The following is a 17,265-nucleotide window of genomic DNA, read 5'->3' as shown; positions in this document are numbered from 1 at the left end:
ATATTTGAGTGCATAAAAATATAGAGAATTTGACGCTCTTTCAAATGAGTACCCACATGACATATTTATTTTTAATTATTTTTTATATATATGTATATATTTGCATGTATGAATATATATTTTAAAAAATATTTAAAAATAAATATGGGATGTTGGTACTCATTTGAAAGAGCATTCAATTTCCTATCTTGTGCACTAGTTTTTTCATTCAAATTCAAAAATTCCCGGTTTTGAAAATTATTCCCGCGTTTTTTTAAATTTTCACAAGAACCAGAATCGTCCGTAAAAAAAAATAAAAATTACACCAATAAATTTTCAAAAATCGACAAAAATTTAAGTTACCGTCACTCAATTAAAATTACACCAAATTAATTAGTAATTAAATTAATTCGCGTATTTTTCTTTTGCCAACGACGTTATCGTTAACGTCTCGATACGTCGATGTATCGATATTTGTAAATATCTGCAAAAACAATTTAATAAATAACACACGTTCCGCGCCGTTATATATTTATATACATATGTATATATATTAATGTTAAAATATATCAAAATATACATGATATACATTACGATATACATATACATATACATATATATATAAAAAAAATTAATTCAAATTAAATAACACTCATATGTATTTGAAATCATGCAATATATATATATTTATAAATATATATATGTATATATATATATATATATATATATATATATATATATATATATATATATATATATATATATATATATTTATATGCATGTATAATATTTCATTGTAATTGTTATTATATATTACACGAATGAGCGCACTGATTTATATTGTATGACGTTAAAAAAAAAAATTTTAACTGAAAAAAAAATTCCGCAATGAAATAAAACATTATTAAATTTAACTATATGTATTTTTATTATTTTCTTTAATATATACATATATATAAATATCCCAAGTCAAAATTTCGAGCCGAAATAATTATGAATTTTTTTTTCGGCCGAAAAGTGGCCGGCAAAAGGCCCAGGTATTGAACACAAGACCGAAATTTGGCCGGAAACTCATGGGTTTGCGCACGTTTACCCACTGCGCACACTTTCCCCAGATTATTCTATGTCCGAAAATGGGCTGACTGAATTTTCCGGCTACTTCTCAGCCTGTTCATTAGGAATAATTTTAAATTTTGGCGCGTTTCCGGTGAAATGTTTTTACCCGCGGTAGATCTGCAGAGATCTGACTTTTCAAAAAATTAATTTGTAATTCCTAGAAGATCTACGGCGGTTAAGGTAGAGCCCATAGTTGCCAAGGAATTTTCCGGGAAATCCACGAAAATTGTGGGAAATTCACAGGAAAGTTTGACAGGAATCTCCGATTTCCTTTGAAGATTTTCCGAAATCATTAGAGATCGAAAAATTATTCGAATAAAAATTTTCCCTTCCCATTTTGCCCCTTCTTCTAATTAATTTAAATTTCACTTTTTAAACTCCAAAATTTAATTTTCCCGACACAAAAAAAATATGAATTTTTTTTCATTTCCTCTGCAATCCAAAATCCGAAAAAATGTAAAAAATTTCCCAAAAAATTCAAATTTCCACATAAAAAAATTTTCATCTCATCTTACCCCTTCTCCTAAATAAAAAATAAAACCTCCATATTTTTTTAACGTTTTTTTATTTATAATTCGTACATAAATTACCGAGATTACAATAAAAAATATTTATCCCTAAGAATATTTTCTAAATTACTGATGAATAATAATAATTTTTTTCACATATTTTTTTTACAATTTATAATAATATTTGGTAAATACATAAGCCTATTTTATATATATTTATATATACAATTTGGTATTTAATTATAAAATCATAATTACATATAAATAAAAATAAAACTAAAAAGTATACAAATTTACATTAAAAAAAAAACGTAAATAAATAAATATTTAAAAGTAAAATCGCTATGAGTACCAGTAAGACCCAGGCGACTGCTGGAAACTATTCGGTGGGTAGCCACCGAAAGATTGATGATGATGGTAAGGATGCTGTAGAGCCGGGGGACTGTGACGAGGCGCGTTGATGGGAAAGTTCCAAGCTGGTGGCGACTCGCCCTGGCTCGGCTGCGAGGGATGAGTCTGAGCCTGAGCCTGAGCCTGAGCCTGGCTCTGAATCTGAGCCTGGAGCCTCTGGTGCTGATGCTGAGTATGAGGGTCAGGGTGAAGGGGGTGGGGGTGGGGATGAGGGTGAGAATGGGGATGCGGGTGAATGGGAGAGACCGAGCCGATGGACAAGTCAGTGGAGGAGGACAACTGGTCCGGCATCATGAGGGAATTGGGGGTCGGCGGAAGCTGATGGTGGTGACTCTGCTGGTACGGCTGCTGGTGATGCTGATGGCCCGATGATCCGGGGGTCAGAAGTGATGGGTAAGAATGCGTTGGGTAGAGATCTGAAAAATTTATGAGTTTAGTTTCTGGTAATAGACTAGACTTCTCTCTAAACATGAATTAGTGGAAATTTCATTAATTACGTTAGTGAAGCAGTATTCACTTCATAATCAGTGTATTTAAATAACAAATTAGTGAATTCTCACTAATAAATTTAGTACTATAATTTTCACTAGCAAATTAGTGATTTTCACTACTGAACTAGCGATATTTTCATAATTTCTACAAGTGAAACTGTTATTCACTTCTTAATTTGTGAATCTCACAATTTCACTAGTAACTTTAACTAGCAAATAATTAAATATTTTACTAGATATAAATATAATTAATAATTACGGTGCTATTTTTAAAAATTTAAATAAAAATCTTTCAAAATAAAAAAAAATATAAGTACAGAACAATAATATATTTATATGAAGAGTACGTCAATCATAACATCACGGATTTTTTATTTCTTCATCAGTTATTGTTAGGTATCATAACGAATATACTATTTACACTCGCGCGATCACATGCGTAAGCCAGCGCAGTGGATAGCATCAAAGACTTTGAATCGGAAGGATGCAGGTTCGAGCCCAGCAGTCACCGGGATTTTTTCATCAATTAAAATCATGTATACTTCCTCTAAGTAATGATTCTAATACATTAATCACATTTCGGATCTAATTACAAGTGTCTTATATTTTTTTTCGCAATATAATATTTTTTTTCACCGATGAAATCAGTGGATTCCCATATTCACTTTTCAATTTAGTGGATTCTCATATTCACTTATCAAATCAGTGAATTCCAATATTCACATATTCATTTAGTGAATATTCACTAATTCTGCGTGGTACGATTGTAGCCTTGATAATTAGTGAATATTCACTTGAAATAAGTGAAAAATCACTAATTCTGCGTGGTACGATTGTAGCATTGACAATTAGTGAATATTCACTAATTCTGCGTGGTACACAGAAAAAAAAGTTATCTTGAGTCAAGAAAATATTTTTGAAGACAAACGTTTTCGGGAACCAAGTCAAGATTTTCTTGAGCCAAGAGAATTTGTCTTGGTTAAAAAAAATTCGTCTTGGTCGGAAAAGATTTCTACTTTATCTGAGAAAATTTAGGTCTCCAAAAAAATTTTCTTGAATCAAGAATATTTACCTTCAGTCAAGAATTTTTTTTTTTCTGTGTACGATTGTAGCCTTGATAATTAGTGAATATTCACTTGAAATAAGTGAAAAATCACTAATTCTGCGTGGTACGATTGTAGCATTGACAATTAGTGAATATTCACTAATTCTGCGTGGTACGATTGTAGCATTGACAATTAGTGAATATTCACTTGAAATAAGTGAAAAATCACTAATTCTGCGTGGTACGATTGTAGCATTGACAATTAGTGAATATTCACTAATTCTGCGTGGTACGATTGTAGCATTGACAATTAGTGAATATTCACTTGAAATAAGTGAAAAATCACTAATTCTGCGTGGTACAATTGTAGCATTGACAACTAGTGAATATTCACTTGAAATTAGTGAAAAATCACTAATTCTGCGTGGTACGATTGTAGCATTGATAATTAGTGAATATTCACTTGAAATTAGTGAAAAATCACTAATTCATATTTAGAGAGTAGTGCGGAGATTTTTATTTTTATTGAAGGAACGGGGCCTTACCTTGGGCAGAAGAAGTAAACGCGGACTCTTGGCTGTGAGTCTGCATTGGATGACTCGGGAGACTCGCGACTGCTGTGGCAGCAGCAGTGGCTGCGGAGTGACCCGAGGATGCTGGTGGATGCAGGATGTAGGAGCTGCTGGCTGGATAAGTGGAACTCATGAAATTTGAGTTATTAGACGCGCTTTGCTTGCGCAGTCTGGCCCGGCGGTTGCTGAACCAGACCTGGATCCTCGCTTCCGTCAACTTGGTCCTCTGCGCCAACTCCTCGCGGGTGTAAATGTCCGGGTACTGAGTTCGCTCGAATGCTTGCTCAAGTTCATCTAGTTGTTGTGCTGTGAAAGTTGTTCGGCTCCGGCGCTGCTTACGTTTCAGCGGAAGTCCTGGTTCGCTCTCGCAGTCGGATCCTGAACTTGTCCTGCCTATTAAATAATTATTAGTTTTTGTTTAGTATAATTCATTTAATTATTCATCTTTAGTACTAAGACTTTATCGTAAATTCTAAAGTGAGCGGTAGTGAAAATTCAAAAGGGTCGCGGGATTTTTATCTGAATTTTTTCTGCCCTAACTCGCCCCCGTAATTTGTATTGCTGTGAAATTTTGGTAAAAAAATTTTTTATCAAATTTTTGAGATATCTCATTTTACCCCACTCTTTTATAAAGTTACAGACGTAATTTTTTTTATTTTCAAAATTATTTGAATTTCCGGTTTTACCGCGAAATTTTTTTCTTTATTTAAAAAATTTTTTCATGTTTAACTTACCCCAGAATTTAGTAATACTTTGAAATTTCCCTTACAAATTTTTTTTTATTTTCAAAATTATTTGAGTTTTGACTTTACCCCGAAATTTTGAATATTTCTGGAATTCGACTTGAAAAAAAAAATCAAATTTTTGGGATATCCCATTTTACCCCACTCTCTGTTAAAGTTACAAACGTATTTTTTTTTAATTTCAAAATTATTTGAATTTCCGGTTTTACCGCGAAATTTTTTCTTTATTTAAAAAATCTTTTCGTGTCCCAACTTACCCCAGAATTTAGTAATACTTTAAAATTTCCCTCCAAATTTTTATTTATTTTCAAAATTGTTTGAGTTTCGACGTAATTTTTTTTATTTTCAAAATTATTTGAATTTTCGGTTTTACCGCGAAATTTTTTTCTTTATTTAAAAAATCTTTTCGTGTCCACCTTACCCCGGAAATTAGTAATACTTTGAAATTTCCCTTAAAAATTTTTTTTTATTTTCAAAATTATTTGAGTTTCAACTTTACCCTGAAATTTTGAATTTTTTTGAAATTCGACTTGGAAATAAAAAAAAAATTACTGGGATATCCCGTCCCCCCACCCTTCTAAAAATTCCACCAAAATAAAAAAAAAACGCGCGTCTAATCGTTCGCCGACGCCTGACGACCCGCGACAATATTAATTTTCCACGCAGTCTATTTCAGTTAAATTTTTTCCCACAAAAAAAAACAAACTGCCCCGGCGTCAAAAAGTGAATTTATAAAAAACTCAACAAATTTTTTCCTACCATTTGTTTTACTCCAACTCCCCACCCCCGTCTGTACCCCGACCCCCCAGCCCCCCGTCGACTTGGGGTCACTTTTCTTAATGAAGTTTGTTTTTTTACCAACGTTTTTGTTTTCATTGATATATTTAACACGAGAGAAAAAAAACCAGGCGCCAAAGGTTGCCGCCAAACGATCCCCTGAGCTATCGGCTTACGGTAAAACGCGTGAGAGTCTTTCATCTTAACCGCGATACGAGTCATAGTCTTCTTTTAGTCTTTACACATCTCGTATCAGGATTTCACTCTATTACATATTATTAACACACCAGTAGGTTAACTCACGGGTGCACGGCTACAACACAACACCGTAATGCGGAAAATCAAACCGATGCTTAGAAAGGGGCAGGGGGTAAAATGAGATATCAGTTTTTTAACGAAGAAAATTTTTTTTTTTTCATAAATTTTTATACCCAGCCTCAAAAAAAGTATGGGGTAACTTGATCATGGGTAGTACGGCCATTTTCAAATTTTGACCAAAATTTCGTGTTCACCAAAATTTGAAAAAATAAATTAGACGCGCGTATGAAAATTAAAAAAAAACTTAAATTCTGTGGGAAAATTTTGAAAACTTATGGAAAATTAATTAAGTATAAATAGTAAAGTCATTGCTGGTAATTATAAAATTTTTGAAAGTTCATTTTACCCGTCAGATTTTGTGCCGATTTATCAAAATTTTTTCCCGCCAAAAAAATTTTTGTTTCCAATTCGTGGAAAAATTTCTTTTAAAAAGACAAGTCAAAATTTCTAGTTTTCCTATTTGGGTGACCAACTTACCCCATATTTTTTTTAGACTATAAAAAATTTTTCATCCCATTTTCCTCAACCCTTATGCGGACTTTACAAAAAAAAAGGATTTTTGGCGCGAAAAATTTAAACAGAAAAATTTCTAGTTTTTCTATTTAAGTGACCAATTTACCCCATATTTTTCTAGACGATAAAAATTTCTCTGTTTTATTTTCCCCCACCCTTATGCGGACTTTACAAAAAAATGGATTTTTGGCGCGAAAAATTTAAACCTTCAAAAATTTTCTGGCGCGAAAAAAAATTATTATTTTTCAGTGCAGACTCAGCGGAAATTGATGATGGAAAATAAAAGTAACGGAAGTGAGGATCAAAGTATAAATCATAATAAAAACTCAATAAAGAAATTCCATCCATAAATAATATAACATCAAGTGTAGAATGGTAGCTATTGAAAAGACTCCCCATGGCGAGCGGCGAGAAAATTACAGACTCGATCATCATCAGGCACAAACCGTTCATCTTTTGCGAGTACCAGCAATTTCATATCGCGATCGCTTAATTCACCTTTCGATCTAAATCCCCGAATTAATAATGATAAATAATAATAATAATAAAAAGTAGTTGATGTTTACCGTCGGGTAATTTAACGGCGCCCTCTTCTTGAGGATCTCGGTTGCGCAGAATCCGCGATATTGCTGGAATACTCGGAACTGTAGTACGATCACAAATACCATCCTCGATCAAACGATCGCGGACTTCCCAAGAAAATATTGAAGGATTCTTACGTTTATAGTCTTCTATTTGGTTCTGAATTTCTGGAGTAGTGATCCGTGGCTTGCTGCCGCCGACTACTCCGGGACGGACGCTGCCGGTTTCTTGGTACCGGTTCAGGATTTTTGACACACATCCGTGGGAGACCCGTAGCTTTCTGTTTAAATAGATTTTTCATATATATATGTTTTAAAAATAATTTTATTTTTTTCAAAAAAAAAATTATTTAGATCTAACGTCTGAGTTTGTTTTTTATATTAGAGATCTACATTGATCTTAGATGATCTAGTATGTGATCGTAGATCTTGAATTTTTGGAAATTTTTTTTTTTGAAAGGGAAATTTTGAAATTTTAGAATTCGAACATTTCGTTTGATTTATAGATCTGAGTAGATCATAGCTCTATATAGATCTCAATAATTAAAAAATCAGATCGTCGATTTAAATTATTTTTTTTTTGAAAATTTACAAAAATTTTAATTATCAAAATTTCACAATTAGATCAGTGTAGAAAATTTTTAAATGCTGAGAAATTCAGGAGAAATTTTTAGGAACAAAAAAAAAATTGAAATTTTCAAATCCAGTTTTAATAATTTTGGAATTTTTTTTTTGAACGGACATAGAAATTTTTAATTTGAAATGTTATTTGCTGTTTTTTTTAAGTTACAAAAATAAAATTCCAAGCCGTGTTATTTGATGTAAAATGGCCGATATATTTACATATTTATTAGGGTGGCATAAAAAGCTTCTTTTTCGTGAAAAAATACCTGGGGAATTTGGTTTTTTCTTTTTACGTAAAAAGAACACGTGCCGCAGGACGATCAAAGTTCATTTTTCGATGCAATTTTTTTCACGCGGTTTTTTTCAAATATCTCATGAAATATGCAGATTAAAGGAAAAAACCGTAGAAACAATTTTGTAGGAAATTAAATTCTTGACAAAAAAAGTCATGTTCATTTTTTTAATAAAATGTGTATTTATGAAGATATTTTCAAAAAACTTTTTTAGATCTTATCGATTGAGCATTTTAAGGACAACGAATGTTAAAAATAACGTTTTTTTTTTTAAATATAGACAATTTCGTAACTCGAAACATATCAATCATTAATGCTTGTTATAGTTTCTATATACTTAGGAAAATGTTATTTTCAAAATTTGCGATCCTTAAAACGCTCAATTCATCAGATCTAAAAAAAGTTTTTTTAAAATATCTTCATAAATACACATTTTATAAAAAAAATGAACATGACCTTTTTTGTCAAAAATTTAATTTCCTACAAAATTGTTCCTATGGTTTTTTCCTTAAATCTGCATATTTCATGAGATATTTCAAAAAAACCGCGATTGTATCGAAAAATGAACTTTGATCATCCTAAGGCACGTGTTCTTTTTACTCAAAAGAAAAAACCAAAGTCCCCACGTATTTTTTCACTAAAAAAAAGCTTTTTAGGGGGCGCCTGAGAAAATTTAATTTTTAACAACCACCCTATTATTTATATGGAAGGCTGGTAAAATTTATTTAGCATACGGTAAAAAAAAGCCCTGAGGAATAATTTTAAAAGCTCGGTGATAATTTATCGCGACTCAAAATACGAAATAAATATTTTTAGTCGCTGAGTGTTAATTTAAATAATTAAATAATTATCTGGGCTTGATGATAAAACAGCCGGGCGGAAAATAATCTAGACCAAAAGCCCGCTGAGCAAAATCTGTGGGTCAGAGTTGAGATATTTTTTGAGTCGTACGGAGGTGAAAGTTTATTTTAAATAACAAATAATTATAAAATCACCCACCCCCGGTAAACTTTTAAAGTTACATTAAAAAATTAAAGGGACATTTTTTCGATAATTACTTGGGCTAAAAAAAATATATCAAGGAACGAAGTGATAAATTTAAAATTTTAAAAGTTACGATTATTTTTAAATAAAATACAAATAAATAAATAATTTAAATATTTTTTAAGTTTTTAATTTAATTATCTACAAATTTATCTAGCATATATATGATCGATAATAATCACATATTTTCAGACCGTTAAAATTAACAATTAATTTAATAAAATAATTTTTTTCACGGCTAATTTTATTTTATTTCAGCGGCCATTTGAAATCATATTTAAGGGCTTCAATTTTTTTTTATTCATTAATTTCAGACTGAAATAAAAAACCTAGGAAACTGCTCATGCCCATACAGGAGCTGCCAGAGTTGAACAACGGGCCCCTACTTGGCCCAGCACTGGAGAACCTATCTTTGGCACACCTATATTGGCCCGGGCTTGGGCCAAGACTGGGTAACCTAGCCTTGGCTATCCAATGGCAAGCCAGACTTGGGCCAAGACTGGGTAACCTAGCCTTGGCCAGGTCTGGCAACCAGGCTTGGGCCGAGATTATCATTCCAGGCTTCTACCAAGGCTGGGCCAAGACTGGCTTACAAGCCTGGCCCAAGGTTCTACAAAGTTGGGCCAAGTTTGGGCCCGTGGTACTTTCCTCTCTGGGTGGCTCATTTTCCTCAGTCAATTTTTCCAATTTTCTAAAAATTTTTATTTCATTTTCTCAGCCATTTAAAATTCTCCCAGCGCTCAAATTTATTTCTTCCACTTAATTTTTATTATAATAATTTTGAAAAATCAAAAATAATTATTTACCTAGATATATCACAAGGTCGAACTCCAGAGTGTGCCAACTGGATAATTTTTATCCTCACCTGGTGCGGCAGCGGCCTTCCGTTAATAAAAATGCCACCCAATTGATTAACTCGCCCCTGTCCTGGTATTGATCCGAGATCTGAGTCACAAATAAAATCCATTTTATTAAAAATTAATTAAAAACTCGCTAATTGCAATCTAATGAACTCTCGTCCACCCCCGAACCGATACAATGAATAATAAAATTTTGGGCCTCCGCCCGTCCATTCATTCCCAACTCAATAACCAAGTGGACAAAAGAAAACTTTCTTGAAATATGACCCCCAATAAACTGCACGTGTTTATTTTATTTTTCTTCTTATCTTCAAGTCAGTTTGTACTTAAACCCAAAGCTCAGGTATAATTTCCATTTCTGTTTGCTCAGAGTTCTTGAATAAAGAATCCCCAAATTGCTCATTACATAGTAAGTTAGTTAGTACTCGATATATGTAATCCCTTGGTATACATATATATGACAACTTTAAGCCCCTGAGACAAAGATGGATTTTAAACTCTCCTTTGAATTTGTAAGGAGCTTTAAATTGAAATAAAGGAAAATAGGGGTGGGCCCAAAACTATTTGTGAGATTTATGACGTTATTAAAAATAAGTATTTAGGCTGAAAAATTTCCCCAGATGTTTCATAATATTTTGAAATACTCGAGGGTTTTTCCCAAGGACGGAAAAAAAATTTTACCCTTCAACCCTTAAGTTTATTTTGCAGCAGACATAAATTTCTGTGAATGTTTGCGCCTTTGCCTTGAAAAATAAATTTCACCTGTGCAGCGAAAACGAAAATTTTGAATGCATACACGGGAAATTATCTGATAAATTTTACTTATTAATCGGGAGTAGAACACGATTTTTAAATTAGCGGACGATTCAAAATTTTGGAATTTTTTTTTCTATGATTTGAATTGAAAAAAAAAAAAAAAAAAAAAATGCACGTGTAGAAAATTGAAGAAACTGCGGGTGTAATTTTTTGAAATATTTTTTTTCAATGATTTGATTTAAAAAAAAAAAAAAAAAATGCACGTGTAGAAAATTGAAGAAACTACAGGTGCAATTTCTTGAAATATTTTTTTTTTAAAATTTGATTGTAGAAAAAAATGGAAATTATTGGCATCATAAAACGGGGTTCAATTATGGGGTAAAAAAACCGGATATCGAGTAATTTTTGAATAAAAAAAGAGTCAAAAATTTACTTTGTTCTCGGCCCAGGCTTAGTACAAATTGCAGAGTAAGTTTTATCAAATTATCTCCTTGTAGCCTCGATGATTCAAAGTTAGCAGACATTTAAAAAATTTTGAATTTTCGTATTTCAAAAAATCAATTGCAAAAAAATAAACTAAAAATATGCACATGTAGAAAATTAAAAAAACTAAAGGTGCAATTTTTTCAAATTTTTTTTTTTTTTTTATGTTTTATCGTCTAAAAAAAAGTCCAAACATTATTAGACGTCTGCTAACTTCAGTATCACGTAGTCTCGTAGATCATGATACTGAAGTTAGCCGACGTGCAATAATTTTTGGATTTTTTTCTAAACAATAAATTATTTTAAAAAAAATATTTGAAAAAATTGCACCCATAGTTTTTTAAATTTTCTACATGTGCATATTTTTATTTTTATTTTTTTTTTAAATTAAGTCGTTCAAGCAGAAATTCGAAAATTTTCAACTGTCTGCTAACTTCAGGATCACTCGTAGATCTGCATCGATCATTTAAGGGTCGGGATTTTTTTCCTCAAAAAAATTTATATATATTTATATATATATTCTTACCTTGATAAGGATATCCAGTTAAACATGGTCTCATCATAGAAAAGTTTGTAGTCACCGTCATCTCAAGCCGCGGATGCTAAATTTCCACAGAACTCGGATTTAAACCAAAAAAATTTTAAAAAAACCAAACACTGAACAAGTAAAAAAAAGTATTCAGTAAAAATAAGTACTGAGTAGTACAGTATCTAAAAACACAACCAGGAGTTCACTTAAATACAATCACTAATAAGAGTCTGAGGAACTTGAGATACCAGTTGGTAAAATTTCGATGGTGGCTCAAAATGAACGATCGATCGGGTGTTAGATCTCGACATCGACTGAGCTGTTGAGCCTTAGAATCCCGAGTTAAACCAACCTTGAAGGCCCGCCCACATTCTTTAGGACCTCGGATGCTGCCAGCACTTTAAGTGTAAGTAAAAACACTAGTCATTCGTCGGCGATGGCTTGCACCAGGTGGTGGGGAGATCTAGCAGGTCACCTGGAAAATGTGACCAATCAGCGGCCCACGTTGCAAGTCCCGCCTCCGGGCTGTCAGATCAAGAGGTTTAGTTATCAGTTGTTACTAATCACTGATACGAAATCCGGTACTGATCCGATTATTTTAGCAGGGAAATTTTCGGGATCAGCTTCGAATCCTTTCTTATAGATGCTTAGGAACGGATTATTTTCGATTATTTGCTAATAGAAGAGGAAAAGTGGGGGCACTTTGACGATAAATATCTGGAAATCGCGATAGATGGGGCTCAAATATCTAATTGTCAGTTAATAAGTAAGTGGGGGTGGGGGTGAGACCTCGAGGTCAGTGAAAATGTGGAGAAAACGAGTCTTAGATGGATAAATATATGAGTATATTAATATTCGAGAAAAAAATTTTATTTAAACAATTGGCCCATTTTACCCCAAATTAGCTGCACGTGGTTCATTTTCCGAAATAGACTTAATGATACTTTAAAATATCACGTGATGATCTATAATATAATGATGTTTTGAGACATTTTTAATGATATTTTAATGCGGTGGAATTATAACTGTAAGTGTATGTATGGGGTTATATATATATTTGTAATTACTACATAAATATTGCCACATACTTTTGAAAATAAATAACAATATTTACATAGGTCATTTAATAAAAGTGACGAAATGTATGAAAATTGAATTTTACATGGAGAAAAAGAGCCGGATCTCTTAATATTTCATATATTTTAGCATAAATTGCAAATTTCAATAAATTAACGCATGTGTTATTAGTTATTATTAAATGTTCAGTTCACTGTAAAAAATCGGGAGTGAATCCGGATTTAATTTTAATCCGCATTCACTCCGCCACTCGAAGTTTCGGAGTTAAAAAAAAATTCACTCCTCATGCAGAGTGAATTGGGAATTTTTTTTAGCGGAGTGATCTTTTGGAGTGACGCGGATTTTAGTTCACTCCTAATTCACTACGGTCTGAAGTTTTAACAATTAAATGACTTTATATGAAACTGTTGAACAGTGTGTGTGTGTGTGTGTGTGTGTGTGTGTGTGTGTGTGTGTGTGTGTGTGTGTGTGTGTGTGTGTGTGTGTGTGTGTGTGTGTGTGTGTGTGTGTGTGTGTGTGTGTGTGTGTGTGTGTGTGTGTGTGTGTGTGTGTGTGTGTGTGTGTGTGTGTGTGTGTGTGTGTGTGTGTGTGTGTGTGTGTGTGTGTGTGTGTGTGTGTGTGTGTGTGTGTGTGTGTGTGTGTGTGTGTGTGTGTGTGTGTGTGTGTGTGTGTGTGTGTGTGTGTGTGTGTGTGTGTGTGCGAGTGTGTGTGTGCGAGTATGTGTGTGTGCGTGAGTACGCGTAAAAGTATGTGTGTGTGCGAGAGCGTGTTTGTGCGAATGTGTGTGAGAGCAAGTTTGTGTGAACGTGCACGGGTGTGTGTGCGTGTGTGTCCAAATTTGTGTGTGAGAGTGAGTGTGCGTGCGTAAGCGCGCGTGCAAGTATGTGTGTGTGCGAGAGCGTGTTTGTGTGAATGTGCGCGGGTGTGTGTGTGTCCAAATATGTGTGTGCGTGCGTGTGTGTGTGCGTATCAGCTGATCAGTAATGTAATACGTGAGTTTTTACTTCAATTTTATTTAGCGGAGTTATTTTTAATTAATTAATAATATTTTCAAAACTCTTCTCCGGAGTGAATTTCACTTCGGAGGGATTGAATAAATAAAAAAATTATCTACTCCGCGAAAACTACCCTTCGGAGTGAATTTCACTCCGAGGGGAGTGAATACTTGAAAATTCATTCACTCCGCATTTACTCTGGATTTAATCCGCATTCACTTTGCGAATTTTTCACCGTGTAAAAATTATAAAATGATAATTAATACTGTATGTTTTTTAAATAAGTGATATACTTGCGGGACTGTTTATGCAGTGAATATTCACTGATTTGCAGCACTTTTCACTAATTCATTTTAAGAGAGTATTTTTATTATTTTTATATTATTACTTTCATAGCTGTTTCATTGGTAGTATTTATTAATAGAACAGCAATATTTATTATTATAAAACTTTATTTATTTTCTACAAACAAGTAAACAAAGTAAAAATCTACATTGTTGCCTTACGGCTTATATGTACACCTGTCCGGGCCCAGGTATTAGCCTTACCTCCCCCACTTACAACCCCCTATTTCCTTACAATGATAATTATAATTTTATAATCTCTACCCTAATTCTTACATTACTATTTACCATTATCATCATTATTATTATTGTTATTATTATTATTATTATTATTATCAGCAATATTTATTAAAAGTATATTTAATTATTGTTGATCATTAGTAATATATTTAATTATACGGCTCAGCTATTTTTATTGTGTGAAAATATATAAATTAACTAAAAGTATGGACTGAATTCTGCACAATATAAAAAAGTTACTGTCTGTATAGTACATAATTTATGTCGATCAGATTAATATAATAGTATTGAGTATTAGACGGAAACAAACAAATTACTATCCAGTTTTTAATTTTTATAAACCAGAAGGATAAAAATAAACGATTTGTAGAGATAGTCTATAAAAATATGTATTGCAAGTCGTGGAGTCTTTGTCCTAAGGAGACATCGGACCGACAGACTGAGGATAGGACTCGCACGCGGGAGATCAGGGTTCGAATCCCAGCCGCGGCAAATAATTATTTAAATTTACTGACGGTAATTTTTGGATACCATGTAGAAATTTACACCAACACCATGCACCCAAAAACAGTTAGCATATCAATTATAATAATAGAAGTTTTAAAAGTTAATTAAAATTAAATTTTCTCTAATTGCATTCTAACAAAGTTTAGTATAATTTATATTTAATAGTACAGTTTTCTGGGTTCCAAAGTATGCTTAAGTTAACAGATTGTCAAGTTTACTCTGCACTTTACACACAGAAAAAAAAAATATTTTTAAGTAAGAATTATTTTCTACTACACTGAAAATAATAATCGCTAGCTGCTAGCGATTATTTTCTTTAGCAGCTAGCGATTATTACGCTAGCAGTTAGCGATTTTTTCGCTAACAGGTAGCGTTTTTTTCGTTAGCAGGCAGCGATTAAAAATAGCTAGCCGGAAGCGATTTTTTCGCTAGCTACTAACGATTTTTTCGCTAGTAGCTAGCACGGTGTACTTTTAAGTCGGTGTGAGAGCGAAAAAATCGTTAGCAGCTAGCGATTTTTAATCGCTAGCTACTACAGAAAATGATCGCTATAGCGGCTAGCGATTATTTTTTTCAGTGTATAGTACAACTATTATAGTACACAGAAAAAAAAATTCTCGACTGAAGGTAAATTTTCTTGATTCAAGAAAATTTTTTTGGAGACCTAAATTTTCTCAGATAAAGTAGAAATCTTCTCCGACCAAGACGAATTTTTTTTAACCAGGACAAATTCTCTTGGCTCAAGAAAATCTTGACTTGGTTCCCGAAAACGTTTGTCTTCAAAAATATTTTCTTGACTCGATAACTTTTTTTCTGTGTATGAATTTAAAAAAATAGAAAAAATTTTTTCTTGATCCAAGAACTTTTTTATTTTCAAGTCATGATGCAAAAAATTTCTTGGGACGAGTAAAAATTTTTTGAAGAGATTGAAAATTTTTTGTCTCTAGAAATTATTTTTCTGCATACAGAATAAAAATAACAATTAAATTGTCAAAATAAAGTTCTCAAAATATTTTTAGTCATACAGAAGGCGAAGGTTGGGGTCCGCAAAACCCCACGTGTTAAAAAATAAAGCATTAGCTGTCGATAATTCGAAACAAGTAGCATTGAAACATCAGCAGCAAGTTTGTTTTTGGGCATGAAAATTCGGGTGGACGTGAACGCGTCACCGTAACGGCGTGTTAACCCGAGCTCTTGGGGGTCCTTTTCACACAAGTATTTTTAAACAATATTCAGTACACATGGATCGAATAATTGCTGACCGAAGCTTCTTCTTAAAAAATTCATTCCGTTTTTTAAAACATTTCTGTTTGTCCACGTTCTCGTTCCCGTTTTCGTCAATAGTCTACTCCGGAGGTGGGATTTTTCTGGCCATAATAAGACTTCAGGGTGTTTTGTTAACGAATTATTCACGGGATCGTTAGATTGTATTATGGAGTTGATGAAAACTCAAACAAGGCGATAATAACACACTGATGGCTGCATATCAGTGTTAGAATCCCAGGTATACTTGACGCTTGTTAATAAATTTCGGGTTTTTCACCGAAATTTTAAAACTAAAACTGCTGACACCTCTTTCGATTCGCTTTATTTACTTGATACTTTTTTTTTTACGCTTCTGTTGGTATTTTTATAAATTTACTAAACCATAAGACGAAACAGGTAAGTTAAGTAAGATATATATGTATATATATATATATATGTTGGCTGACGGCATAAGTTATAACTTGTGACGAAACGGTATTCTTTTGAGACATTTTTGCTACGGGGGCTATGCACAAATATTTTGGAATATTTTGTGCAACAATACTCAATACGTAACTCAGGTTTGGACAGTGGTAATTTTTCAAAATTGAAACCGTTTATGAAAAAATTATTACAATGGTCTGCTATCCTTAGGAAATGAAAAAATGGATGGTAATTTTTTTTATATGAAAATTCTTTGGAAAAATAATTTTTTTTTTTGGTTCCATTGAACACGTGGAGGAAATCTTACCTAGAGTAAATTATTGTGAACATATGGCTGCCGAATTATGATAATTATTATTATTTATGAATAATTTTATGAGAAATTTTATAATTTTATATTTTATAAATTTTTAACTTAATTTGAATTTTTTTCTCCTTCTCTCTCTCTCGCTATATATATATATTACTCATATATTTGGATATAAGAATCCAAAAACTTTTTTTCTCAAAATTTTTATTTTTTTTTCAATCCAAATTTTCATACAAAAATTCAAAATCTTCAAAAAAACCAAACTGTATTTTCTATACAAATATTCCTTCCTGTAAAAAATAACCGGGCTGAGTCCAAGCGGTGTAGGTGTTAAAATTTTCGGTGTTAAATTTCAACACCGAAAAAACGGTGTGAAAATAACGCCGCCGCCGGTGTAAATATTTTTTACCGATGTTAAATGAAATTTCCCGGTGTTAAAATATTTTTACTTACTCGATC

At 32.5% G+C, this 17,265-nt stretch overlaps 1 protein-coding gene across 3 annotated transcripts; it reads right to left on the bottom strand.

Moving 5' to 3' along the window:
- Positions 1–1,684: 1,684 nt before the first annotated feature.
- Positions 1,685–11,941, bottom strand: LOC130664595 (protein gooseberry-neuro-like). 3 transcript variants are annotated; one of them, XM_057464579.1, is made up of 6 exons: positions 11,642–11,941; positions 9,823–9,961; positions 7,194–7,336; positions 7,041–7,103; positions 4,097–4,516; positions 1,685–2,431 (listed from the first exon to the last, which is right to left on the bottom strand). In XM_057464579.1, exons 1-6 carry the CDS (start codon positions 11,700–11,702, stop codon positions 1,947–1,949), a joined length of 1,311 nt encoding a protein of 436 aa, XP_057320562.1. In that variant the 5' UTR covers positions 11,703–11,941; the 3' UTR covers positions 1,685–1,946. The 3 variants fall into 3 exon arrangements, with proteins under 3 accessions (XP_057320562.1, XP_057320561.1, XP_057320563.1); XM_057464578.1 differs by having other exon boundaries at positions 7,041–7,336; XM_057464580.1 differs by lacking the exon at positions 7,041–7,103.
- Between the last annotated feature and the right edge of the window lie 5,324 nt (positions 11,942–17,265).

This window comes from Microplitis mediator, chromosome 3, assembly GCF_029852145.1.
Source record: "Microplitis mediator isolate UGA2020A chromosome 3, iyMicMedi2.1, whole genome shotgun sequence".
Classification (NCBI taxonomy): Eukaryota; Metazoa; Arthropoda; class Insecta; order Hymenoptera; family Braconidae; genus Microplitis; species Microplitis mediator.
The sequence above is the reverse complement of the archived record's forward strand: the minus strand, read 5'-3'. Positions and strand labels throughout refer to the sequence as shown.

Excerpts from the sequence above, each read along its gene's own strand:
- LOC130664595 (XM_057464578.1), bottom strand. The coding sequence starts at position 11,702 with ATGACGGTGACTACAAACTTTTCTATGATGAGACCATGTTTAACTGGA. Across the intron at positions 9,962-11,641 it reads AACTGGATATCCTTATCAAG|ATCTCGGATCAATACCAGGA; the intron begins GTAAGAATATAT and ends TTTGTGACTCAG. Across the intron at positions 7,337-9,822 it reads CGACCTTGTGATATATCTAG|AAAGCTACGGGTCTCCCACG; the intron begins GTAAATAATTAT and ends CTATTTAAACAG.